Here is a 27,408-nt window from a genome sequence, read left to right as displayed (position 1 = left end):
CTGATAATACAAAAACAAGTCAGAAAAAAGACAACTAAAAAAGCATATGGGATTCGAGCCACCGAACACCGATTTTCAGACTGGTAGTCACTTGCATTCTCAGACTGAGAGTCACGTAGGTTTAGATTGATAAAATTACAGGCAAGGGGATGGTTTGAGGAACCTTTTTAACTTCCATGAAAACATTAATTATTTTTAACAATTTGTATTAGGAGAGCTCAATTAGAGAACGAGAAACTTTAGAGAATTGCGTTAAAGCGTGTAGTTGTTTCTACAATTTCATTTGAAAAATAAACAACAAACTATTCGGCCAATTTTTGCAAATAGATATCAAAAGTAACCCATTTAGAATTAGTATCCCTGCAATTTTTAAAAATTAAAAAAAAAGATTTTGCTATTTGCAAAATCAACCAAAAAAAACAACACAGAAAGCTTAAAAACAGAGGCAAAACAGAGCTTTGCACCATTTGCGACACAAACTTAAACTTGGAAATTCAAAAAACCCATTTAGAATTAGTATCCCTGAAACGTTAAAAATTGACAGAGAGAAAATTTGGCTGTTTGCAAAATCAACCGAAAAAACAACACAGAGAGCTTAAAAACAGAAGCAAAACAGAGCTTCGCACCATTTGCGACGCAAACTTAATTTGGAAATTCAAAAAATATTTTATCTAATGCGGAAATTGAAGTAATTAAATGAATTTTGTGAAAAAATTGTCAACTGAAAAGTTATTTTTGCAATTAATTTTTTAAAAAACAACATCCATTTAAGATATAAGAAGGATTCATGCTCCACAGTTGATTTACATTCATTTTTTTCTCATAACTAACAGATGAAAAAAAGAATAAAAAGAAAACTTTGCAAAAACTTGTAAAAGAAAATCTACGGCATGACCATATCAAAAATACTATCGAAGTTTGCTATACAATAAAACCAAAACGAAAAAACTAAAATTAATTATAAACTAAAAATTAGGAAAGTTTGAGTACGAAATTTAAAATTAATTGCCACAGAAAGTAATTTCAAAAAAATCTATGAAAACTCTGAAATAACATTATTAACCTAGAGATCAAAATCACCATAATACAAAAACAAGTCGGAAAAGAAAAAAAACTTTATAAAAAAGTGATTCGAGCTACTTATTTTCCGATTGGTTTTCATTTGCATTCACCTCTCACCCAACTCGCTATTTTTTTCGTTATCGCAAAAATCAACAAAACTGCTCGTATTGGGGCAAAACCTTAAATGTTCCGACTGATTTTTGAGGTCTATGGAGCAGCAAAAACTTGTAAAAATTAAATGTATATAATTTGTATTTTTTTAATTCGAGAATTTTTGTATAAGTCATCCCTGCACACGTCTTATAGGACGGGCTTTATAGTACCAAAAGATTTGTAGAACGGATTAAATATCCGCTTTACGCATTAATAGCACGAAATATATCGCGCGTTAATTGTCCCAACTTGGCCAAAATAACTATCTTTTATTCCCCATTAGCTCATAATTTTATAAAAAACGATGAAACGTAAAATATATATATATCTTCAAATTTAAGCTTAGGACAACAATAACTTTTGAAAATTCCGTCAAAAATGGCTAAAAAATCGAAATTTGTCTGAAGAAAAAAACCACCCCGAGCACAAATTTTCCGTAAATTATGTCACGAAAGTCGGAACAATCAAATACCCATGAAATATGGATAAGTTTTTGGATATAATTTTTCAACTCCAGCGGTGTCTAACGTGTCTATTGCCACTCCGTACTGCGGAAAAAAAAGAGAAACTTGAAGCCGATTTGAAAGCCCTGAATGTTCCGACTGCCCCTTAATGCATATCGAATAGTTTTTGGGAAAACAAAATATTGAAAAACTAAGAAATTTGGACAATATCAAAGATCACGTGTGAAAATTTTAGTCAAAAATTAATACGACCGATCAGCTCAGCCAGCCTCAATTCAAATATGAACGGTTTAGTTGTACGGGATAATTTGCTGCGCATAAATAATTCGCATTACGCTTTCAAAATTATGAATAAAATCTTCAAAACGAGCATAAATTAGTCCAGAGCATGGCTAAATTGGCAGTTTTCAAACTCCCAGAACTTTGCAAAAAAAACAATCGGAGTTAAAATATCTTTTTATATTTGATTTCATGTAGTCAATATCTTCAATGGGGAATACAATTTTCTTGTCAAAAACTATTATTTGGATCACCGAAAATTGACTGAAAAAAAACACACCAAGCATAAATATTCCGTTTTCTTCGAAAGTCGGAACAACAGAAAACAAAGAATGCGCTTTTATTGAATTTGAGTACTAGAAAAACATACTGAAATTAGACAAATAATTTGAAAACCAAAATTTGCGGCTGACATTGATAAAAGTGGACCTTCACTATTACACAGACGTTTTGTTTATAAGACTCAGTTGGAGTTTTTTAGATTCACGTACATTGAATATCTAGAAGCGATATCAGCCTGAGTGATTTTGTATCAGTCTTAAGCTCAAAAAGACGGCAATTTGTCTCTATAAACAGAATTTCAATCACTTGATTTTTGAGTAATTTCGCAATTTCGAAATTTCGTTAATATTAGAAGCCAATACCCTGTGTAGTCATGAATCGAAGCTTTGTTGTACTTTTATAATTTCAGCAAACTCTGTTTGCGGTCGTCGCTGTTCAGTTGGAGCTTCGACAGGTCGGGAGGATAAAAATACCTTTAGCCTCATAGTTTTTTTGATACAGAGGCTTATTGTACGCCAGCAGTTAAAAGCCTGCAATAAATTGCTTAAATGCCTGCAAAAAGTTGCTTGAATGCTTGCAAAAAGTTGCCGCATCTGCTTATCAGCTTGCATGCTAAATGGCCAATACCCGAGTTTTCTTCCCTTTGCTTCTATATCCGCTTTAACTCAATTTTAAAAAGGTAGTCAACTGAGTGAGACAACATGCAAAGTTATGAGTATTGTCTGCACTTATGAGCGGGGCCAAAAAAAATTGACCAAAGACGTCAGCTTAGACATAATTTTTTTGACGGCAGTTTTGTGAAAATTTTGTATGAATAGGGTCTTTGCGGTGTGTTCGGAGAGCTCGCTTAATCAATTTAGCGGACCTAACTAAAAGTCAAGAAAACTTATCAAACATTTTTAAAAATCCCAAAGGGAAGGACTATTCAGCCTATGAATGTGCTCGCGTGCTCATGGTGGTGATTTTTTCTGTTTTCTTCGGACCAATTTCCATTCCATGTTCGCGGAGAGCTCGGAAAATCAATTTGCTCAAACTAACAAAAAATTCGACAAAACTTCAAACAATTTTTGAAAACCCGCGAGAAAATCCTATATCCGCCCCTGGCCACACTCTTTCTCTTTTTATTCATTTTCTAAAAAACTTTTGTTTAGACTTTAAAAATATATTTTTTATATTATTATACATAATTTATTATTTTATTTATAATTATTATAACTATTAATTTTATTATATTCTCACTCACCCCAATTGCCTGATCGAGGATGTGATTGAACAAGGTGGCGTCATTGGTACAAGCGAAGCCCCTGATGAGTCGACTTCTCAGCTGAGGGTTCACTTGTCCACTGAGAAACAGCTGGTGCAATAGATGGGAGAAGTCAGTGCTCTTTGCCTTGGCTGCCGCACACAGTTGGTAGTCGTGGATGTCTACGTGGAACCCGAACCCACTTCCCATCACCCTCTCCGATGATTCGTTCAGGGCTCCCACTGAAAAATAAACTTTAGATTTAGATAATACTTCTGTTTTTGTTTCCAATAACTTCGTAACATGGAGCCTAAAGTATCAATGAAAATAATTACAAAAAAGATAGAATACTTCAAAAAAAAATATTCTGAAAGCTTCAGAAAACAATGGCTGGCAAATACTAAACTAGGGTTTGCTGCACAAGGCCGATCTAGAGTTTTCCCCAGGGAGGATTTTCAAAAAAATGGCTCAAACTTTTTTAGTTCAAACTAATCGGTTTCCCGAGCGCTCCGAAATCACCATTGACCCTCGCACTATTTTGACAAATATTTCTGCGCTACATGCAAATTGTTTAAAATAAGTTTTTGGTCCCTTTTTGGAAAGTTTTGGCCAAAAAGTTGCATTTTTGGTGGTTCCTCAAAGTTAATATATATAGGCGCCTGGGTTCGGTCGGTCAGAAAGTTGCTTGGGTTCGGTCGGTCAGAAATGGATGTCATAAAAAAGTACCTAAAGAGGGACATTTTGGGTGGTGAAGATGTCAAATCACCCTTATTCCCCTCCTGGTACTATAAATTACTAGAAAATCCGAGCTGCAAAACTAGTCATCTAAAAGCATTCGCCTTGGATTGAAGTCAGTACGAAAACTTCAAAAATTGTATCTCGTCGATAAAAAAATCTCACGAACGCCCTTTATTCAGGGTTTCGACCCCCTGCAGACCCAAAGGTTCCCCTTTTGGTACTTTTTAAGAAATCTTTTTTTGGTCGACCGACCCAACATTTTTTCGAAAGGCGCCGTTGGCGCCAACATAAACTAAATTTGAGGGGGAACGCGCGCCAAAAAAAACGCAAGTTTTTTTGTCAAAACTTTCCATAAAGTGCCTACAAACGCGATTTTTTCGTCAAAACTTTCCAAAAAGTGCCCAAAAATGGAGTATTCTGGGAACGATCGGAAACTAAATTTGGTCGGCCTAAAAAAAGCCGAGACAAAGTTTTCAAATTTTTTTAGAGAATCCCCCCTCGAGAAAACCCTAGACCCGCCTCTGATTAAAACCATCGTTGTTAATCCGCCCCTGTCTAACTGTGAACTAGTGGTGTGCCCCTGCTTAAACGACATGCAATTTTTTTGTTATTTATTTTTTGAGCTTGGTAATGTTGCATCAAGGATCATTGTGGGTCTCAAAAACCCGACATTCTGATTGAGAGGCGAAATAAACACTCCATCAACTTTTCTCAGCATCGAAAAAAAACTTGCTCAAAGTTTTCTCGAAAAAAAAAATTTGAAGACTGAAAAAAACTTTCAGCATTTTCAAAAAATCCAAAAACTAATTGGCTAAAACCACCTAAAAATTTTACAAACTTCTTTTTAGATAATTTCAGACTATACCCATGTATCGGCCCTGGATCGATCAGATTTTTTTTCGGCTCTAGGTCGATCAGATGTAAAATTGGCCAGAAAAGCGGATAATTGGTAACCTCATACGACGGCCAATACAGAAATAACGAAATACGTTGATCGAAACAATAAAAGCCTGTCCGGACTATGATTTTTCGGTCGCGGAATTAACATCGCCGCGACCACTTAAATCTGGAAATTAGTCTCGTACCTCGGCACAGGCGGAACAACTTTTTCGGGGAAAGATGTAAGTTGTGACTCTTTTATAGGTTATGTCAAATTTTTGGCTATATCTTTTCGATCAACGAATCTGAGCGAAGTTAATTCGCCTAAAACTGCTCATTTTGCCATCGAATTTGATCTTGTTACTAATAAAAACGTGTCCAAAAAACTAACTAACCTTTAGTTTTTGACCGAACAAACTGCTTTAAGGTCACCGATACTGCCAGCAGTTTAGTATTAACTATATTTGCGTGTTAACTCACTTATACTGGCCACCCAGTACTCCGCCTGACTGACAGACTGGGCAATGAACTGCGGATGTCCGATGAAGTTGGCAAACTCCTTTATCTTCGTCTTCCTTGTGGCCTGCATTCGACCAATCAAATTAATTACAGGTGAACATCACTTTCAGATTAGAGAACTTGGATCCTTTAACTATCCTCCCCTCTATTGCAAAAGTTTCAAAATCCACTTTTCTTTTTCTTAACCATTGATTTAATTCTGCATAGTGCGTGGTTATTATTTATATTTCGTACCACAGAGGAGAGTAGTTTGAGAGATCCGATAGAACCAATCTTGAACTGAAGTTTATTTGATAATGCAATTTTTCTCTATTTCGCTTTGTAATTAGTTTTCCAACTAGTTTAATTTTTTAACAATTTTTCGCGAAAAATTTTTCGGATAAATGTTTCAACATTCGCCATCCGATGAACAATTTGAACTCGAATCATTTTGAACACCTACAGGGTGTTTTCGAAACTTGTTTTTTTTCTAAATCTCTCATTTGAAAAATATTTGGGTTATTGAAGTGGGTTATTTTTTGCAGTAACCGAATTCTCATGATAAAATTCTTTGAGCATAATTTTTGTTCACGCATGTTTTCGCGACTTAAAGAACTTTTACAGCATTTTGCGCCAGCTACAATTGCGCGGATTTGAAACAACTAGATAAAATGGGAAACAAATCAGTCTTAAGCTCGTTTTTTGCAAATTTTGGTTGTATTTGGCCACAAAATGACCCAATTAGGAAAAAATTGCTCTAAATTTCACCAGCTTTTTTATGATGCAATTTTGTTAAACAAAACTTCAAGCCAAATTTACAACCCTAAAACGGGCCAACTCATCTGGTTCAAAAATAAGTAGTAAAAACAAGGTCAATTGTAGTTAGTTTTATTTCAATTAACCTTGTTCACCTCCTTACTTTTGAACCAGATGAACTGGGCCGTTTTAAAGGCGTAAATTTTGCTTGAAGTTTTATTTTAAATAATTGCATCATAAAAAGCAGGTGAAATTCAAAACATTTTTTTCCTTATCATTTTTTGGCCAAATACAACGAAAATTTGTGAAAAAAGAGCTTAAAAATTAATTTTTTCCCATTTTATCCAGTTGTTTCAAATCCGCGCGATAGCAGCTTGTTCAGCACAAAATGCAGTAAAAACACATTAAATCGCGAAAACATGCGCGAACACAAAACAATCCAACTCAATGACTTGTATCATCAGAATTCGACAATTTTTTTTGCTGCCTACTGCTAAAAAAAATCAGGTACAAGTTTGATAGAGGGTCCCAAGGATCTACGCGGGTCCCTTATGTAAAAAGAGCGCCTCAAATTTGTTCAATTTTTGCATTTGATGATGAAACATACAAGTATCGAGTAGTATGCGCAAATGAGGCAGGTTATTTGCGATTGAGAAAAAGCTTTGAAATGAACGACCGGCACATATTGATTAGTTGTTCGCTGTTTCAGCTTAAAATAGTGTTTTTCTGGACCACTTTCTCATACTTGGTTTTTACCGGACCCCTCTATCACACTTGTACCAAGAATCACTTCATTAACCCAATTTTTTGTGAAATGAGAGAGAGTTCATTAGAAAACAACTGGTTTTGAAAACAGCTTAAGAAGCAAATCCTCAAAATCATTCGCAGTCATTTGTTACAGCACTCATCGAATTCAATTCCAGCTAGTTTAACTTAAATTTCGCACTGAATCACTGCAGTAAATGCTTACCTGGAAATCACTGCGAGAAAGATTTGTCTCTGCCTCGAGTGAAATATTCACAATCTGTTCACAATATGTCTGGAATTTTTCACGCTCTCCGCTTCTGTACATCAATGTGTAAATGATTTCCAAATGATGCTCAACTGTTTTCCAAAGCGGATAACTGGTGTCGTTTTGGACTGAGAGAATTGTAAGGTCCAGCGCGATGTCTGCCGATAGCTCGTTTGCTCCGAGTAGTTCCCACGAGTTGTCGATCAGACACGACTTGGTTGCCGAGTCCAGAACCGAGGAGTCCTCTCGCAGAGCATCCACGATTCGTCTCCAGGTTTCGATGTCATAGTTGACTCGGTAAAAATGCTCGCAACGACTGTTCGCAAGTATGAAACGGACCTAACACAAATAAAAAATCCTTTTTGACCTCCGCGTGTACGCTTGGTAGTCCACAGTGGACCATAAAAAAGTTATAGTCACAGACGTCGAAAGAAGAGTCCTATGGAAAATGCTTAAACACAGAAGTCCATAAATGGATCCATTGGAAAATGAAGATCACCCAAGTCTAAAAAATAATACTGTGGAAAATGCGAGTCAGAAAACTCCTTAAACGAATCTCATATAAAAACAGATGTCAAATAAATTTCGTGTATGAATTTTATCAAAAAATTTGGTCTAATAACTCAACACACACGTAATTACAATGGCAAGCTTTTTTAGTGCTTTAAGAGCAGTTTTAAGGTCTTTTAAAAAAAGGCGTTTCAGTCCAAATAAAACCCATTTCCCCTTAATGAAACCTTTGCATTGTCTGAGTTTGTCTGATTGAGTTCAATCGTGATGTTTTTGGGCTCTTTCGTCAGCCACTCTCCGTGTGTTTGACCATCACTGGTAATGAAATCAATCTTAATGTGCCACCAGTTGCTGTCTGTCTTTTCCAGGTACCTGAAAAATATCAAGAAGACTTGTTGAAGAATTGTTCAAAAAAAAGAGGGTTCGGGCTTAGCGCTTTAATGCTTTTCTCGACTAGGCTCCAATTCTCCACATTTGGTCTCCAATTTTTTGGTCGTCTTATTTTTGAAATTTATGTTTCTGCATGCAAAACTATCACATTTTTCACAAGCTGTTCATTTCGGATTTTAAACAGAGTAATAGGGCAACAATTCAATGAATTCATCTACTTCCAGTTTCTTGTTCGAGGAAACAAAAAGAGTTAATTTAGTTGGTTATTTTAACGAAGATAGTCTTGTATTTACTGTTGAGAGTAGTTCAAGTTGGTGATAAAGTGTCGCTGGGAGAGCGTGACGGAGATGGGGTTTGAGGATGGCGAGGAGTCTGAAACCGAGTCCTCGGAGGACTGTCCGTAATCCACGTGCATAGTGACCAGAGGGTATCCCAACTGAAGTGTCCACTCAGTCATCATCTCGGTGATGGAGTGGGGGATCTAAGTTACACAAAAAGGTCAACAGAGCTCATATAGAGAACAAAACGTCATCGAGTTTCAACAAATTCGACTTTTTTTATACAATTTTTTTTAAAACAAAATTTGGGTAGTGATAGAAAAATTTTAACATTTTAACATAGGGTTTATATGTGTCAGTGTTATAACTATTTTTTCTTACCCGCATCCAAGTTTAGGCGTAAATAATCGATTATAACGGATTATTATGATGATTTTTTGACAATTATAATTGATTATAATTACCAAAATTAGGTCCTTAAGGGATTTATAATTGATTATAATCGTGATATTTTCCAAGAGATTATAATCTCTTATAATCGATTATAATTGATTATAGTTCTTACTAAAAACCCTTAAAATCAATTATAATCGATTATAATCGATTATAATCTCTTATTTTGCCGGAATTTTCCGATTTTCGAATTGTATCTTATGGGTTATTATTTTTGTGTCAATAAAAAAATCTCTAAAAGAGAGATCTCTTGAACACTTTGGTTCATCTGAACACAAAGTTTTACCACGAAACAAAAGTTTCACAGAGATCCTTTCATATGACTGGAAAGGTTCTCGCGGTAGATGAAAGATAATTTTTCCGAATCAATCATGAAACTAAATCAATTTGCTGATGTTTTGGTGTTTATAAAAGCTTAAAATACGCATCATAAAACAACTCTAATAGGGATGAAATGGAAAAAAAACTTATAAAAATGAATTAATTGGAAAATTTTGAAAAATTTTCTCTCATTTTTCATAGGAACCAACGTCCACAAAAAGCATAAAATATAAGCAATTTAGATGCAACTTCGAAGACAAAAATGGACAAACAAAAGGAATTATAATCAATTATAATCGATTATAATGGATTTTTGCGCAAAACTAACGAAATAGAATTTTGAATAAAAATAATGGATTATAATCAATTATAATCGATTATAATTCTATCGAAAAATAGACAAATAAATAATCGATTATAATGGATTATAATTAATTATAATTTGATTTGAAAAAAAAGAGATTATAATCGATTATTAATTGATTAAAATCGACTGTTTCTCAATTTTAGCGAGACTGGTACTAAAATTGTAATATAATCGATTATTAACGCTTGAAACTGGATGCGGGTAGTTTCTACGTTTCAACCAGCAGCACCAGCAAATTTATTCCAGTGCGAATTAGAAGTAGAACTTACCTCGCTTCTGTTCCTAGATTGCTCAAAAGAGTTCCAGAGGTCCTCAGAAGTGGCGGAGGAGAACTGGAACCGGTCGAGATAGAGAAGTACCCCCTGTTTGAATCCCTGCTGGCCCAGAATGGATCTCAACATGCGCAGAATAGCCCCACCTTTCCGGTACGAAACTAAGACAGAACAACGCTACTTTTTTGAAGGAAAAAGCAGAAATTTCCTCAAGAAGGAGAGAATTAAAAAAGAGAAAAGTATTTCAATTTTCTGCAACATTTCTGAAGGAGTTGAAAACTGACCGAAAATTAAACCTTTTTTTGTCATGAAAAATAACTCCTAAAAGTATCTCGTCGAAGAATTAATTTTACAAAACTGTAATATATCTTAAAAAAGTAATTTGAAAATTTTGACACAATTTGATTGTCTTTGTTGAATGATTTCCATTTTCTGTATTGATAAAGCTAAGCCGCATCATCCAATGTACGATGAAGCACCTTAACATATTTGACCTTCTTTTTTTCGGAAAGTTTTCAGTATTCTTTTTAATCAAGTCGTATTCAGAAAGTTAGTGGATAAGTCTCCCTTCTCTCAGTCTAAAGGCTGGTGAATCGAGTCCCACAATTATCCCCGTGCTCATTGCTTGAGAAGACGATAACATTAGCCTGCCCAAAAATAACAATGAAAATTGCTTGAAGGTTTTATTGAGGAGCGCAGTATCGGTTCTTTGTGAAGAACCAAACAAGTCGTTTGCGTTTTCGCCAAAAACAAGTGGTTTTAAGCAAATAAGTTTCATTCAGGGGTAGATATTGAGTCTTTGCAAGGAGCTGTACGATTCGTATGCAGGTCATTTCCCTCGTGAATGAATGAACTTGATATTGATTGATCACGCATGACTAAAGGGGGTGAAAAAACAAACTGAGGTCGAAGAACATCTTGAGGTCGTCTCTGTTGGCGATCTGTTTCTCATGCACAACTGGGTGTGAGGAGACTAAAGAGTCGGAGGAGAAGACCTCCATGGTCGCATCGACGAAGAACAGACTCCATACGTCCCACTCGCCCTCAATTGCATCCATACCCACGTACCTTGAAACAAACTTTCATACTTTTTCTCACTTTTAAGACGCGTATTTTTGCTGTCATAGTTCATTTTTATTCCAAACTAGCTTTCAGTCATCAAAAATGTTTAAAATATGTTCACTCAGGGATAAAAACCCAGCCATTCCAAAAAGTCGCTCCTTTGGTTTTATTGTAAGGCATCCATTTTTGGCTGATTGACCCTAACATTTTTCTGAAGGCGCCTTGGGTCTCAATATATACTAATTTTAAGGGGCGCGCGCGCCGAAAAACGCAATTTTTTTATCAAAATTGCCTGAAAACGCCTTTTTTACTATGACGCAGATCTTTTGGTCAAAATAAAGTCATAATAGTGATTTTGGAATGCTCGAAAAATCAACCAATGCAGTCGACCTAAAAAGGACGACAACATTTTTCAACCGATTTAAAATCGATATAATTCCATTTTTGACAATGCTTGTCGGCCTTATTTTCATTCAAACTAAATTGATTTGAATCAATTCTTTCATAAATTCTTTTTATACAGATTCTATACAACTACCCAGGGGCGGATTTAGGGAGGAGGCGGAGAAGGGGGCGGGACGGCCCTTCGTTCCTCAGAGATACGACCCCCTGCCAACCCATAAGAACCCCCTGCCAACTCATATTATTTTGAGATATCCACTTTTAGCTGACGGAACCTAAAACTTTTCAAAAAGCTCCAACAAATGCCTTGATTAGGCCTGTTTTTTCTCAAAATTTTGCCTGCAGCGCAGAAAATTTGGCCAAGACAAGGTCTTTTTAAAGATTTAGGAGTGCTCAGAAACCAATTTGGTCGACCTAAACAAAAGTCGCCCTCTTTTTGGCCCCAGAAAGTTTGGCCAAACAAGTTTTTTTTAGAGATCTAGGAGTGCTCGGAAAACAATTTGGTCGACCTAAAAAATCCGCCCCTTCGAAAAAATCCAAGATCCGCTCCTGCGACTATCAAACACGTAAAATCTAATACGTATATATTCTTCATCACAATTGAGTTGTTCAAATTTGACTTATAAAAAAACGCGTAATTATATGTTCATTTGCCTAACGAAAATGCATTGGAAGCATACTTCATCACGCGGAAACTCTTAAATTTGCAGAATTTGAAAAGAATTGCTTAAACTCAAAAACTTACTTAGAAAAATTTTCCTCGAGCGACACTAGATCTCTGTAGCTCTGATGAACATTTCTTTGTATACAAAAACTTCACACAAACTCGTGAAACCAATTTTGTTGAAATTTGATGGATTTCACTTTCACTGCCTTGCGAAAAAAACTTTCAAATCGAATTCAATCCTTGTTTAGGCAATCAAAGAAAGTTTTCACTGAATAGTTCACTTTAATCAATTCTAAATATTTTTTATATCTTAACGGGCTACCGTACTTTGATTTTTATGCGGTATATTATCAATTTTCAAATCGATTGCAATGATTTTTAATCTCAAAATAGTCAGTGCGGATTGCGACCATGCACCAAACAAAGATGAAAACTGTTTGTTACACCAGTAGATACTGAAAATGCATAATCCAAGAAAAAAGAAAATTTCCTTGCTACATTTTGTTGTTTTTAAACATTTGAGGCAATCATAAAAAGTTCAAAATTTCTTCAAAAAAGTAATAACTATATTCCAGTCAAATTTTTTAAAGTTAAGTCTAGTGATCAAAAATTTTTTCAACCAATTGAAATTTTACCGTTTTTCTCCCTTGAACAAGAATATTTATAACTTGACAGAGATCCCTTCAGTCTGATGCCCAGCACCCAGCTACGCAAGTAACCCATTTGTTTTAACGGGGCTTTTATGTATCCTTAGCATTAATTTTATGCAAAATATCTTTGTCAAAGGTAGCAGGTCGCTGAGCCAAAGATTAAGCTAAGCCTAGACAATGGATCATTTTTGTAAATTGAAAATTTAATTGAAAACCAAACGACGAGTATCGAAATTTTGTTACAAAATGGAAATTTAATGTCCATTTTTGTGATATAATTGAGTGGTGATTTAGTAATTTTCCGACCAGAATAATTGATGGGACCGAATAAATATAATCTTAAAATTGATCTAAAAATAAAAATTATACATGTGGTAATTTTTTTAGTAGATTAAAACTTTGGGCGGTGCTTTTGTAGACATTTAGATATTCAAAGTGAAATTCAATCCGAGTAGATAACTGTTATCTTGTTTTTTTTGTTAATTCACTACTTATTTTTTGCCGATCTTTTTTAACTTTTTAATTTTTTATTTTTGCTGCTTTTTTAGTACATTTACCATTATGCGTCCCTGCCGCATATTTTAGTCCCAGCAATTCAAATTGATAGTTGCAACATTTCATCAAAATGTTCTGGAAAAAGTAGTTAAAACGTCAATTTTTCTTTTTTTTTGTAAATCAAGAAAAACTTTGAGCTTTTTGAACTTTGAACTCCGCTCCTACGCTCCCTTGTTGCCTTTTACGCAATTTGAAAAGTGTAATTGCGAAGAGAGCGGTAAACTCCGAAAAGAGGGGTAAGTTTACAAAATTTTTAAAAACGTTTTTTCTGTCTGTTTTTTCAACGTCGAAACATAATTTTAGTTTTTTAAAATTGATGAGCAAAAGTTTGGGAGTGAGGGCTAGGATTATATCAGAAATCGAGTAGGCCATGAGAAACGCAGAAAAACCTGCAGTTTTGGCAGAAAAACTGGAAAACATTTATACATATCATAATCCAGTATAATGGACCTAAAATGGATTACAATCGATTTAAATTATTTGAAAACAATGTGATATACAAGATTATACTCAATTTCATGGTCGTATAGTTAATGTTAAGCGAGTTTTTGGCCACTTTTTTAAGTACGAAAATCAGTTAAATCGATTCTTATTCATGAAACAACAGTGAGATTCATGCTAACACGCTGAGCAACATGCAGAAATGAACAAAAAGTTTTTCCATAAAATTGATCAAAAATGCAGTATGCATTTCTCAGGTCTTCCCCACCATATTTTGAGAAAAAAAATCAATTAGTTTAAAGAATATTTTGTTCCTCGAGGAAAGATCTGAAACGAAACTTAACAAAAAACTAGAGCATATTTGAAAAATCTTTTCAATTCGGAACACTGGGAAAAATTTGTTTAAAAGTAAAGTTTCGATCTCCGAAATTATTCTGAATAACAAACCACCCCGAGCATCAAAATTGCCTTTTTTTCGAAAGCCGGGACAACAAGCCTGAATTGATAATAAAACAACTCATCTTGATCACACATTCTGGTAACAAATTGAACTTCGATGGTTCTTAAATCGCACACCGATGGTGTTAGATCGCGCAAGGATGGCTCAAAAATGGAGCGTCGATTATTTCTTACTAAGTCTGTGTACAACTGGAGAAACAACGAGTAGCATGAACAATGATATACATTGCAATAAGTGTTGTTTACGTACTCCATGAATGTGGCGAATCCCTCGTTGAGCCAGATGTCGTTCCACCATTTGGGAGTCACCAGATTGCCAAACCTAAAAAAAATAAGCATAAAATCGGATAATTTTAGGATCTGAAACAAAATTTGCTAAGAGATTGTCAAATTGGGAATATTCGATGTCTTGCATTGGCACTGGAATTTTGTGAGGTTGGGTTTTTTAAACAGTTGCTTTGGTGAAAACCAGATATTTGAAAAAGAAAATTATCGGAAAAAGCAACGAGAGGCTGTTAAAAGACACTTTTTGAAAATTTAATTAAACTAAATTGGATTGTTTTGCAGCTAGAAGGTTCAAAACTGGTGTTTTCAGTCTTTTTAAATTGGATTTCTATGCTTGAACATATATTTGGTTGATACCAATTTGATGCTCAGTTGGAGTTAATTTTTATGCCAAAATGACCTTGAAGTTCCTTATATTTTTTATCAAATTCAAGCAAGCAACTGACCATTGATGAGCTATTTCGTGATTGACGACCTTGCATATGCCATAGTGGCTCTCCTCGCTGCCCTTAGATACCAGGTAGAACGGTCTGAAAGTGATCAGACCCCAGTTCTCCATGCCCCCCACGTTGAAGTTGGGCACAGAAATCAAGTCCATTTTTGGCAGCGCGTAGGGTATCTGATAGAATCGAGAGTTGGGGCGTAGAAAAAATCTTAAAACTTTATTTTGGGGACGCTATTTAATTCGGGAACTTATTTCGCGGCGTGCTCAAGAATTTTCAAAGGGTGGACTTTTGTCGGCCTTTGCTTTTAGGTTGACCAAATTGATCTTCTGAGCTCCCCAAAACCCTGTACAGACTCTCTTCAGCCAAAAATTTCTGAGCCGCAAGTGGCGTTTTAGGCAGATCGACGCGGGGGGATCGAATTTCTCGACGCGGGGATTTTCAAAAAAAAAATCTCGCAAACTTTCGAGCTTTGCCAGATCCTGGCCGACAAGAAAGCTATTATCTGTCAAAGTTGTAAATTTTTAAAATTATTTTCAATCAATGGAATCAGGAAAAATCTACAGAAACTTATTGGTTTAATTGTCAAACTTCAAATTTGTGATTGCTCAAAAATCAAATGTAACTAGGAGAGGATATGGTTTTGGAGCAATAAAAGTTCATGCGCTTACGAAAGGCGTGTTTTTCATTTTTTAGGCTCTTTCCCTGTTTTTATCCCAATCCCGAACTTAACCCTCCTGGCGCTTTTTATTTGTTAGCTGACCAATTACAGCAGTAATTGCTGTCTATATTCAGAAGTATGTTCCAAGCAGATTTGTTCACAAAAAAAATGAAAATGGGGCGATTCTTAGCAGCCTTCTTGCAATTATAGGTATTTAATTATATTTTTTCAATGAATTTAATTGTACGCCCCTGATAGAACTTCTCAAAGAACACATAGGACTCTGAGGCCACTCTCAGTGCATATGACGTATGGTCTATCTCAGCTTTCATGGCCCACACAGTTATGGGCACAGTCTCATTGTCCATGTTCTGTACTGTTTTCTGTCTGGATTGGAAGGTGGTGATTGCTATGGCCACCAGGTAAGTGGACATGCGGACACTACGCTGGAAGTGGATCCGATTCCAACCTGCAAGAAAAAACGCGAAGTCAACGAGCGGTTGCCGATCGGCAGGTTGGGGGTTCTAGTCCCGCGTCCATATTTTTTTTTTTAAATATACAAACAACTCTTGCTATATACCAGAAAAACCCACGAAGCAAAAAAAAATTGAATTAGTAGTTGTTATGAGCTGATTATCAATCATTCACAGTTGGTTAAATGGCCCTAACAAGATGAAAAATGAAGATAAATGACTTGAATTAAGAAAAATAGGCAAAAGGTATCCGGCTGAAATAATATCACTGCTTTCCAATGCGGACTTTATAAAACAACTACTTTCGTCTGTTTCTTTTGAATGAATATCGATAAACCGTGCTATGATATCAAGATAGGCTATAAACAGTGAGCCGATTTCATTGTATGCTTACATGTTTTATTGCAGTAACTTGTCGACTTACGAAAAGCGCGTTTGGTTCACATCGCTTTGCAAAGTGTTTTTTATTTTCTCGATTCAATATTAAACATAGATAACCTTCCAAACCAGGAACGACTTCATCTTTGACAACTGGCATGTTTGACAGTACATTGTACTCGCTTTGGTACACCACGGCAATCGAAAAGGTTGCCTTGAAAATTGGCTCGTCGAAGCAAGGAAACAGTTTCCGTGCAGCCGCTGGCTCCATCTGGGTTACAGCGAACCAACGTATCTCCCGGACGACTTTAGTTTTGTTGCCGGGATAATGGACGTATTCCGTCCTTTCGTAGTTGCCGGAGTAGATGCCCTCGACGTCCCCCGGATGGGGAGATCCCCGGAACGTCATGGATAGATTGTACTGGTTCGATTTGACTATGCGCTCACTCAGCCGAAGGGTGATCATGTCTTCAGATGGAGTGTAGTCAAACCTGAATTGAAGGAAGTGAGTTCACTTTAGTGAGAGAGCATACAGAAGATACGAAAAAATCCGTAAACCAGATAAGATACGAAAAAATCAATTGTTTAAAAAAATGTTTTTTTTTTTTTGCAATCTCGTCGTTTTCCTGGGTCTGTTACCTGTTAGCAATGTACTAAAATCAAGAATTTGAAAAAAGATGGTAATATCTTTCTGTCGTAAAGTACAGATTCTTGATACATATTCGAGTGAGTTTTTTTCTTTTCTTTTTTGTCACGCAAAATCACGACATTAAATGGGGTATAATTTTCAAAAACTTTCAGAGGTAATTACATCAATATTTGAAATATAAACAAAAATTTTATCTGTCGAGAAAAGTTGTTTAAAAATTTTTGCTTTTTTAGGCGTCCATTTTATTAAGAAGTCACTCTTCATACTGATTCATTGCATGTGAAAAGTTGTAATAAGCAAGTTGATAAATTAAATGGTTGTTTAATTTGAATTAAATTTTAGTGCCCAGCCAAAACGCGCCAGAAAACGACAAGATTTCAAAAGAAAAAGCAATGTTTTTCAATCAGTTGATTTTTTCCTCTATTTGTTGTTGCGAAAAACAACTATGGTTCAAATCTTCTCTGCAAATTGCACAGCAACTATTTTTTATAGGTAATATTGGTAAGAATTCAATAAGATTTGTCCATATTAAACTCCAACGCAAATCCAGAACCAAAATATTACCAGACTGTACTGCAAAAATGCAGCCTTTACATTCCTTCTAATTGCAAAACATACGTTTCTTTTTTTATTTTGTATGACTATTTTTGGCTGAAGATGCCGTTCGATTTTGTTTTCATTCTCTAAAAACTGATTATTTTCTAAAAAGAATTTTCGAGCTACGTTTTTAAACTGTAATGAAAAAGATTTATTTTCAACACTGCAAATTTATTGTCTTGGCTTTTTTTGACGACAATTTCTTCGGGTGTTTATTCTTCGCAGTGTCTGATGTTTTTCCCGCGCTCTAAACTCAAAGAAGACTGCATGGAAAAGAAAAAGGGAAGGCCTGATCCTTTTCAATTATCAAATTTGTTATTTTACGGAACCTAGCGAACACAAAAAAAAACTGAAAACTTTTTACACAATAAAAAGTTATTTTTCTCCGGTATCCAAGAATCAACAAAAATTGAATATGCCTAAAGCAAAATTTGGGCAACAAATTTTGACGATACATAATTTTTTTCAAGAAAATGGTGGAACAATTGGGTTCCACCACCAAAAATTCGATCTGTGCTTTTTATTGAAAGCAAGTAACTACGCCGGCTGAAAAAAAAACCAATCGAATAGAATTAAAGCTAGCTAATATTGGTCTAAAGTTTGCGTAAAACGACTATTTTAAAAATGAATTGACATTAATTTGAAAATATCATTGAACGACTACCCTTGAACGACTACCCTTTAAAACTTAAATTTTATTTTGCATAGAATAAATACGAAAAAACTTCAAAAAATATGTTTAATCAAAAATACTCAAGCTATACAAAAAACACAGTGACATATAATTTTATCTCATACTAACACTTGCTGGCTTTTTGTAACAAATTGGCAAAATTGGCAGTTTTCAGACTCATATGAGCTTACAAAACAGGTCGCACGCTAAAAAATTTTCAGTATTTGATTTCGATACATCGGTACCTCTCAAGGCATCGGTAAAAAATCAATTTCCGTTAGAAGCTGTACAAAAAGTCAAAAATGATCTGAATACAAAAACACTCAAAGCTTAGATAGTCAGTAATTTTTGCGAAAGTTGGAACAAAAACAACAAAACTATACAGCTGGCAATTAAATTTCAAAAAATGAAGAAAATTTTTCGGGAATATAGTTTTAAAATTTATCTTATATCCAGATCTAATTTTTATCACATTTATTTTTATCAAATATAAGCAAAGGCGGGTTTCAAAAAAATAAGCAAAGGCGGAGTTTCAAAAAAAATTAAAAATTTTGTCGAATTTTTTTAAAATAACCAAATTTCATTTCTGCCCTCTCCCAGAGCACGATAGTGACCCTACTTTGACCAATATTTCTGAGCCGCAGGCGAAACTTAAAAAAAACAGAGTAAAAAACGAGTTTTTGGCGAGTGCTACCCATTTGGAATCAGAAATACAGGCGCCAAAAGCTACTAAAGAAAAATTTCAGGAATGGTGGATGTCTTAAAAACGAGGGACTTTTGGATCATCAGAGGGCAAATCCTTGAGGGGGAGAAAAAATCTAGCCGTACCGTCGGAACAAGCGTCGTAAGAAAGAGCGAGGGATAATATCTGTTTTTCTTTGAAAACTTTTTCCGTAAGCGCCATAGCTAAAACAAGATGACAAGTGGTGCGTCTCATAACGCACAAAAATGAGGTCAAACAGCACGCCTCAGTTCAACTTGAAAAAAACACTCAGCCGAACTAATTTGCCATAAACGCTAAGCGAATTTTAAATCCACACAATTTCTTAGCACTTTTTCAAATATCAAAACGTTCCCAAAATTTATCGCAAATAAATGAAAACTGAATTTGTATTCCGCCTTAAATTTTTCCAATTGGAACGAACAATTTTGTTGAAAATAGAGTTGAAAAGTTGATATTTGTCAAAAAACGCATTTCACTTTTACCCAGATCTGCAAAGATTTTTAAAAGAATTTTTTCTTAGAATTGACCTGCTACATAATAAGCTGAGTCTCCAGATCAAAGCAAAACGAATATTCAATTGAAAATCATTGAAAAGGCAACCAGATTTCCCAATTTCGAATTTCGTCAACCAGATTTTGTCAATGGGAAAAGGCAACCAGATTTCCCAATTTCGTCAGGCCTTGATTAGAATCTGAAAAAACAACTAGACATTCTAATCTGTAAAATGAGAATTTTATGGAAATGAACAAGAACAAAATTTTTAAAGAGCAACAAAGGGTAAGAAAGGCAAATCTTGTTGAGCATAGTTTTAACGCGAGTGTCGAGTTTTAAGATAATGGATTAGGCAATTTTCGTCCTCGGATGTTTTATGAAGATTTTGAAGTCAGTTCTGGAAGGAGCATGGGGATGTTTTGACACTTCTGAGTGCCCCTGGGATTCATGTGTTCAGAGACCCCGGTACAAAAATGACGCCTGGTTTCAGCAATATAGGAGGCTGTACACTCCTGACAGGAAGACTCAAAAATACCTCAAGAAGCCAGGTTGGAGTCAATTTGATTCTTAGTCTTGAAAGGTTGGGATCTTTTCAGGCTGCTGAACACTGGAGAAACCTTAGTTTTTGCCAGAGATCTGTTAAGTGTCCGGATTTTTAATGTTTTCATATAGTGGATAGTCTCGACAAATGGCAACTTCCAAAATGCAATTTTCTTGTCCAATTAGTTAGTAAGATCGATGTTTTTTTTGCCACTCCAAATGACTGATTCGCTTATTTTGTTCAGAAGATCGTCTGGATACCCGTTTTTACGTAACATGTCAAAAACTCTGTAGAAAGCTGCCGTGAAACCGTGATAATCAGAGCTAATCGTGAAAGCTCTTGGGAAAAAAGCTCTAGGGACCGCTTCTTTTTATCTTGGATCGCAATATGATGAGAATGGTATGTTCTCATCATTTGGCAATTTCATTTTACCATTTTACCATCTCATTTCACCATTTCATTTTATCATTTCAGCATCTCATCGTATTGCGATTTCATTTTTAATTTTTTCACCATTTGTACAAATTGTAATGTCTAGTTGTGCTTTCAATCAATGCCTGACGAAGTCGAAATTATCAAAACCGATTGCATTTTAGTTGATTTTTAATTGGATATTCGTTTTACTAGAGTTGACCACATTGATTTTCTGAGCTCTCCCAAATCACTGTAAAGACCGTAATTTGACCAATATTTCAGACCCGCAGGCGTTTTAAAAAAACATGCCAAAAAGTTGTTTTTAAGAACTTTTTAGTAAGTTTGAAAAAAAACGCCTTTTTCGTTCGGTCCCTTCACAAAATTTGCATCTGTAGTAGTATAGTATTTAGTATCTACAAATAAAAAACATAAGGATCGGTGGGTGTCTTAAGATAAATGTTTTAAAATACTGCCAAAACGTGGACCCTTGGGTCGTCTGAGGATCGAATCCCTGAGGAGGAGGAGGAGGAGGAGGAGGAGGAGGAGGAGAAGGAGGAGGAGGAGGAGGAGGAGGGGCATCCGCCCCTCTTCGACCCTAAATCTAAATCCGCTAGTGATTATTAGTATAGCAATTGCGAACAGCAAGAGGAAATAAAATGTGTCAGTAATTAGATATGAGCCAGGTATTCACCCTTCCATTTATTCACCCATCAGAAACTTGAATTAGATTTTTCCTCAAAACGAGATACTCACTTTTGGATATGGATTTTTCTGTTGTGGTAACCTGTTAGCCGACACGAAATTATCGAAAGACTCTTGTGTGCGTTCAGCTTGATTTCTCTCGTGTCTTCGGCGACCGTCAGCTGGATTTGAACGGTCCCGTTGAACGATAACTGCACCTGCATCTATTAAACATTAGGCCACCCCACCCCACTTACTTTTCAAACCAAGATTATCGAAAAAATCAGAACTCAAATTTCTCCTCGACTAAACACTCTTTGTTCCATCTTTTTTGTAAACTTTTTTTCTCCATCACAATTGATGTAAGCCAAGATTACTGAATAAAAGCAGACCTAACGTTTGTTTTTACTCAATCGATATTCTTTGTTGAAAAAAAAACTTCGAAAATACGGCTAGGGGACCTCGTGTTTAATAGATCCCTGGCACCTTATCCTCTAAATCTGGCATCTGAACTTTGAGAAGAATTTCATAATGATCTGGCAACACTTTTTCGGGTAATCTCACATATTTCGAACTGTCCACAGCGGCACCTTCCAGAGAAAGGGAGTTCGATTCCGCCCAGGGCCATTTTAGCCCGGCGCAGTGGTAATGCAGGAAAATTAAGTAGGTTATAATGAAGAAGAGGATAATAATAACTGTAACTAATGCGATTATAAGACATCTAGGGTAACTTCTCACATTTGATTCGCTTCGACTCTCCGGTCTGGTTCTGAGAAGAGAGCATTTCTTGGAACTGGCATGAGAATTGCAAAACGTGGTTCCGTTTGAACTCGAACGATCCTCTGCCATTTATGGTAACTATTCAAACTCAACCATAAGCAAATTGATAATCAATATTTATCAGATACAAAAAGGAAACGACTTTCTACGTCGCCACTTAAAAGGGAAAACAAAACACAAAGTCTCAAATGATAGCTTTCAGATTACCTGTTTTGAAAAGAAAAACAGCGAAACCTTAACTTGAGAATTAATTTTTTGAAATTTTTTTTGAGAATTTATGAAATTTGACCGTAAACTTGGGTTAAAAATTGAGACAAATTCTTTCAAAAGATAAATAGGGAAAATTGTGAAGCTGCGGTTGAATAGCCAAAGCGCAACTTGAGACCCGAAACTAATTAAGAAAGGATAAATATCTGATTTCCTAATTAATTTTAGCTGGTTAATCAGGAATACCCATACTCTTTTTCCGGACGTTTGCAAAAGTTTTTGCAAAAAATGTAATAAGAAAGATTTAAGCCAATGCCCGAGATTAAATTATGAAATTGGAAAATTTTCTGAGTAATAATTCATTCCCATTCAATAACTATTCGCGGCGTGATACTATTTCTTTCATTACCGGCATTTTACGCAACTAATAGGTTAGGTAAATATTAGTGTTTCTTAAAAGCTAATCTGCATTCAACTTGGTGAAAGAAGCTTTTCAAATAAATAAATTCAACGTGAGGTTAGCTAAGACCTTAGACTACCGTGGCTAGCGTCTATTTAAGTGTCAGACCTATTCAGATAAGTGATACTTTCTCTACGACTTACCAAGCACTTTTAACTCATCAAATATAATCAAATCCAATTTCAAATCAACAGCCGCTGACATTTCGAATAGTGAACGTAGATGGAAAATCAAGAAAAAGCCAACGTCATAATTTAGGAAAAATTGTAATAGCATATTAAAACGCCTGAAGTAGGTAAAATGACGAATTTGAAGTCAAGTTTAGTTTGAAACAGCCATATAGCTTTTGAACTAAATTTGGACCCAAAATAAAGCCCAACAAACGTGTTTGCGGTTGTATTTGGGTCTAAGTTGTGAAATGGCACCACAGCCAGTAAAAAGTTTACACTTTGGCTGGGCGCAAAACTAAGCTGTTTTGGGTTTCTTGGTCGAAGTTGGTAACAAAAGTCGCGTTAGAAAACATTTACAACTTCAGAATAGGGTAAGAATTATAGTCATGCTGTTAGTTTTAACTAACGCGTGATCACAACTGAAGTGCCCGTTTCCTTTTCAATGGAGAGTAAACAAATGTATTAATATGGCTCAAGGCTATAGAAAGCGTTTTCCATTCTTGCATTCAGTTTTGAAAAAAAAACAGAAAATTAAAAAGTTCGAATTTTTTCCTGCAAAAATCAAAATGAAGTGCAACTAATACGCAGTTTTTTGACATATTCGTCATTTTTGTCGCTATTAACGGATGAGCCATTTCAATCTGCAGGATTTGAAGCGAGTGCAGTTTGCAATTTGATTAAAATAGAGCTCAAGTTCAATTTTTGAAGCTTTCACTTTTAAATTCCTTACAAGTGGACTCTTAAGTCACTTAAGTGTGTTTAGAAACCCCTGGCGAGCTGTCTTTGTAATCTGAAAGAGGTTTAATGCATCAGGCGTCTTCTAGTTGTGCCATCAGATAGATTAAAAGCTGAGATAAATTCCCTCAACTGAAAAAAAGAGGAAATTTGATAAGTTTTATCGACTAAAAATCAGGTCGCAGCGCATAGGCCCTAGTCGCAGTCTGAAACTTCTACAAAACCCATATCTAGAGTGTCAAAAGCGATTTATGAATTATGAAGAGACTCACATAGAAGAAATTTCAGAGAACGATATCAAAATACTCAAAATTTCTCCGCTAATATGGCAAATAAATCCACTTAGATAAGAAATAGATAACTTTGTAAAAGTATGATAGTTTTAACAGGAAGACATGCAAACAGACGTTTGTCACAGATAATTTTGATCCATATTCTTCGAAACGAAACAATTACTCAGTTTCTGATATTTGTTTTAAATTACAAGAATATATATATTATCACCAAACTTTACTAAATGTGAACTAAACTTTCTCTTCTGGTTACATGATAAACGAGATACCACTAAGGTCCCACTTCAGCAACTTTTCTCACTTAACAAGTTTTCAAGACTTAGAAAATAACGACCTGCCCAATTTTTCTTAAAAATTAAATCAGATTTGGTGTTTGTTCAAGCCATCATCAAAGAATCAAGTTTCAAAACGGTCCACCTTCATATGCATTGTAAGTTTTCAATTCGACGAAAAGATTATCGACTGTTTTAACGAAGCGTTTTTTCCAAAATTTCTAATTGAGAAAAACAGCTTGAAAAAAGACTAATTTCTCGAAAAATTCTCAGCCCTAAGGGGTTTTTAAATTCAGATACAGAATATTGAGTCAAATATATTGATCAATAAGCTGGAAAGTTATCAAATTCGACGTATAATTTTCGAAAACAAGGAAAACGTTAAAAAATAAAGTCAAATTTTTCTGTTGTTTTTTGTTCATTATTAACTCAATCATTTCATTACGATGGAGAACGCGGAGATGTGATGGAGCAAGAGGTTTCCGTGAGTTTTAGTTTAAAAAAGGAACATCGAGGTGAGCAAACTACAAAAAAAAATTTTGGCTTTAACAAAAAAGGCGAAAAAAAAATCAAATACTGGAGATAAAAATGATAATATGAACGATAGATTACAATCCCAAGAGAAATACACAAGGAAGCGTTGCTTGATTATTCAAAACCCGACCTTCGACGCAAGTCGTTCAAGAATGTAACAGGGGACACCTTAAATTTCTTTTAAAAGTATTTGAATAGAAACCTAGCGGAAGAACGGATAAAAGCTTAGCACGTCTTACCGTGCGCTCCCAAGGAAAACTTTCGGCCGAGTGTAATCTGCGAATTCATCTATTTCGATGATGAAGACGAAATATACCGTGCTCGGCGACAGTTAAAAAAACGAATAAAACCTATCAATAGAAACAATAATTATAATCGCAAGCGTTTGCCTGAGTGCAAGGCAGAAGTTAGAGCGTTTGCAAGTGACATGGGACTTATAACAGCAATTAACAATTGTATTGCGTGAATTTTGGTAGCTCAAGGAAATGAGCAAAAGTTCGTGAAAATAACGAAAATTGAGGGTATTGTTCGTTCGCAGCCCACAGATGTAAATAGACGAAATACAGCAACAAAAAACAGGAAACAAGCCAGTCAAATGAAAACAATGATGAGAAGTCACCATTCCCTAGTAAACCAAAAACGAAATGGACTGATAAACTTAAATTGAGTTTCAAGTAAGCTCAAGGAGAATCATTTGTTGCTAAAAATGCCTGATTTGATGTTTGCTTAGGAATTGCTTTTGAGATGAAAAAAATCAGTTTTTTCAACTTAACTACTAACAAGTTTGAGTTTTTAACGCCCTATTTAAATCATTATTGACACTTTTTTTTCTGTTCAATTCTCACCATTTTTTTCCGCATGAAACCGCATTAGGTTGATTTTGATAAAGAACCATAGAAAACGACACTTACATCTCATTTGCACTCAGTTCTGTTAGTCCTGCCTGTGATTTCCGTGGTGAGTCCAAAAACTTTCATCGAACACTTTACAAATTTCGTGATTATATGTTTTTTTGCATTTAAATTACCTATTTAAAAAATTTTTCTTGCATTTTTTGTTTGCACTTATCATCCATTTCATCGAAATTTAAGAAATCACAATGAAAAGATAATTTATCTGACATCGGAAATCTTTTTCTTTCGAGCAAAAATATCAAGTGACCAAATCCAAACTTGGGTGAAAACGAATACTTTTTTTTTCAAAATGCGCGTTCATTACCAAAAAATCGAGGAGCTAACCGTATAAAAAAAATTTGAACAAAAAACGAACCGTAATTTGCTTAAACGAATTTGGCTGAAAGAGGAAAATATTATATGTGCTTAAAGAAAACGACTATCATATTATTGAGACAAATTGGAGAACACTTCAGGGACTAGCTAAATTGTTAAGAAAAGAAAACAAATTCAAACAAAATACAAATTTTAACTATAGAGATCAAAGCAAAAGTGAAAAAGTATTTTATAACATGTGTTTACATACCACCTAGCTCGGTTAATAAGCAAACTTTTACTACATTGGAAACACATTGTGAAAAATTAATTATACTTCCAGTTGCAACACAATTTAATTGCGGTGACTTCAACACAAATAACGCATGAACCTCAAAAAATGTATGTCGAACAGTCAATCAAATTTTTGGGTACAATTTGAAGTTAGTGAGCACAAAAACACCAAAATGTGAAACAAGTATGTCAAAATTGGTACAAGGTTTTTTGCTAACAATTTACGCTGTTTAAAAGTTTTCAAAACAAAAGTTTCGGATCATTACTCTGTATTTTTTGAAATAAAAAAAAATTGAATCGTCAAATTGAACTATTTTTTGATGCAGACAATGGAAAAAACTGGCGAACCCCAAGTTTATAGTAAACCTCAGAGAAGAACTCAGAATAGCACTATCAAAGTATTGTTGCAACTTCACACACACTGACTCGCAATTCGCGAATTGATAACAGTTTTAACTGAAATACTAGACAATCTTCTACCAGAAAAAGAAATTAACAATGAAAATGAAAAAATACAGGTAGACAACATCATTAAAAACGCAGCAAATGAGAAATATACACTTTGACAAACCTATTTTCAACAAAACACGTCCTTAACCCATGAATGTTATAATGAGCGGGCAAAAAAATAAGCGTCTGATACCGGACAATAGAAGATCATACAAACAACAGTAATTTAACACAAAATCTTGTAAAAATTGGAACAGACTTTTTCAAACTTGTCAATGAGGTAACCGGTGAAGTAAATCAAAACATAATGACGAAGATTTCGATGAAGTAGAAGTCGAAGGTTTCATTAATTTTGTCAACCTTAAGAGTACGGTAAGATAGGCGATCAACTGCTAGAGACAGCTCAGACTTAAGTTTGCGTCTAAACTGTAAATCAAAAAGTGAATAACCGATAACTGAGTTTTTTGTAATTCTGATATCTTCAATGATATGACGAGGTGGTTCTCGAACGTGGAAAAAATCCGGATTCAGCTGGCCGCTCCCAACCGGCGTTGAATAGTGTGAATAGTACTTTCAACCAGACCGCACCTCGGTGCTCGCTGACAGGGCAAAACTTTTGTAAGCTTCTTTTCTCCAAACAAAATGCTTGAAGTTACTTATTTTAAAAAAAAGAATGCTGATTGGTTTTAACCGCCTTTGGGATATAATTTTGCTCATTGTATGAGGTTAAGAATTTACTGATCTTCTTTCCCCTGTATTTCTGGTTATCTCAGCCAAAGGATCCTTTGAACGTCGGTCAAT

At 35.1% G+C, this 27,408-nt stretch overlaps 1 protein-coding gene across 3 annotated transcripts in view; it reads right to left on the bottom strand.

The window, feature by feature from the left end:
* LOC134845944 (aminopeptidase N-like) overlaps positions 1–23,598 on the bottom strand; it is a 30,495-nt gene extending 6,897 nt beyond the window's left edge. Inside the window, exons 1-13 of one of the 3 annotated variants that reach the window (XM_063863080.1) lie at positions 21,691–23,598; positions 21,277–21,422; positions 16,554–16,924; positions 15,843–16,051; positions 14,925–15,106; positions 14,444–14,515; positions 10,859–11,025; positions 9,955–10,118; positions 8,560–8,747; positions 8,104–8,248; positions 7,325–7,705; positions 5,581–5,683; positions 3,484–3,725 (exon numbers count right to left, since the gene is read on the bottom strand). In XM_063863080.1, coding sequence (XP_063719150.1) covers positions 3,484–3,725; positions 5,581–5,683; positions 7,325–7,705; positions 8,104–8,248; positions 8,560–8,747; positions 9,955–10,118; positions 10,859–11,025; positions 14,444–14,515; positions 14,925–15,106; positions 15,843–16,051; positions 16,554–16,924; positions 21,277–21,422; positions 21,691–22,053 — 2,733 coding nt within the window. In that variant the 5' untranslated portion in view covers positions 22,054–23,598. Of the gene's footprint in view, positions 1–3,483; positions 3,726–5,495; positions 5,684–7,324; positions 7,706–8,103; positions 8,249–8,559; positions 8,748–9,954; positions 10,119–10,858; positions 11,026–14,443; positions 14,516–14,924; positions 15,107–15,842; positions 16,052–16,553; positions 16,925–21,276; positions 21,423–21,690 lie in introns of those variants that run through there. The other 2 variants (XM_063863081.1, XR_010162768.1) reach the window with 2 other exon arrangements.
* Positions 23,599–27,408: the final 3,810 nt, after the last annotated feature.

This window comes from Symsagittifera roscoffensis, chromosome 5, assembly GCF_963678635.1.
Source record: "Symsagittifera roscoffensis chromosome 5, txSymRosc1.1, whole genome shotgun sequence".
Lineage (NCBI taxonomy): Eukaryota > Metazoa > Xenacoelomorpha > Acoela > Convolutidae > Symsagittifera > Symsagittifera roscoffensis.
Note: the sequence above shows the minus strand (reverse complement) of the source record. Positions and strands in the feature narration are given on the sequence as shown.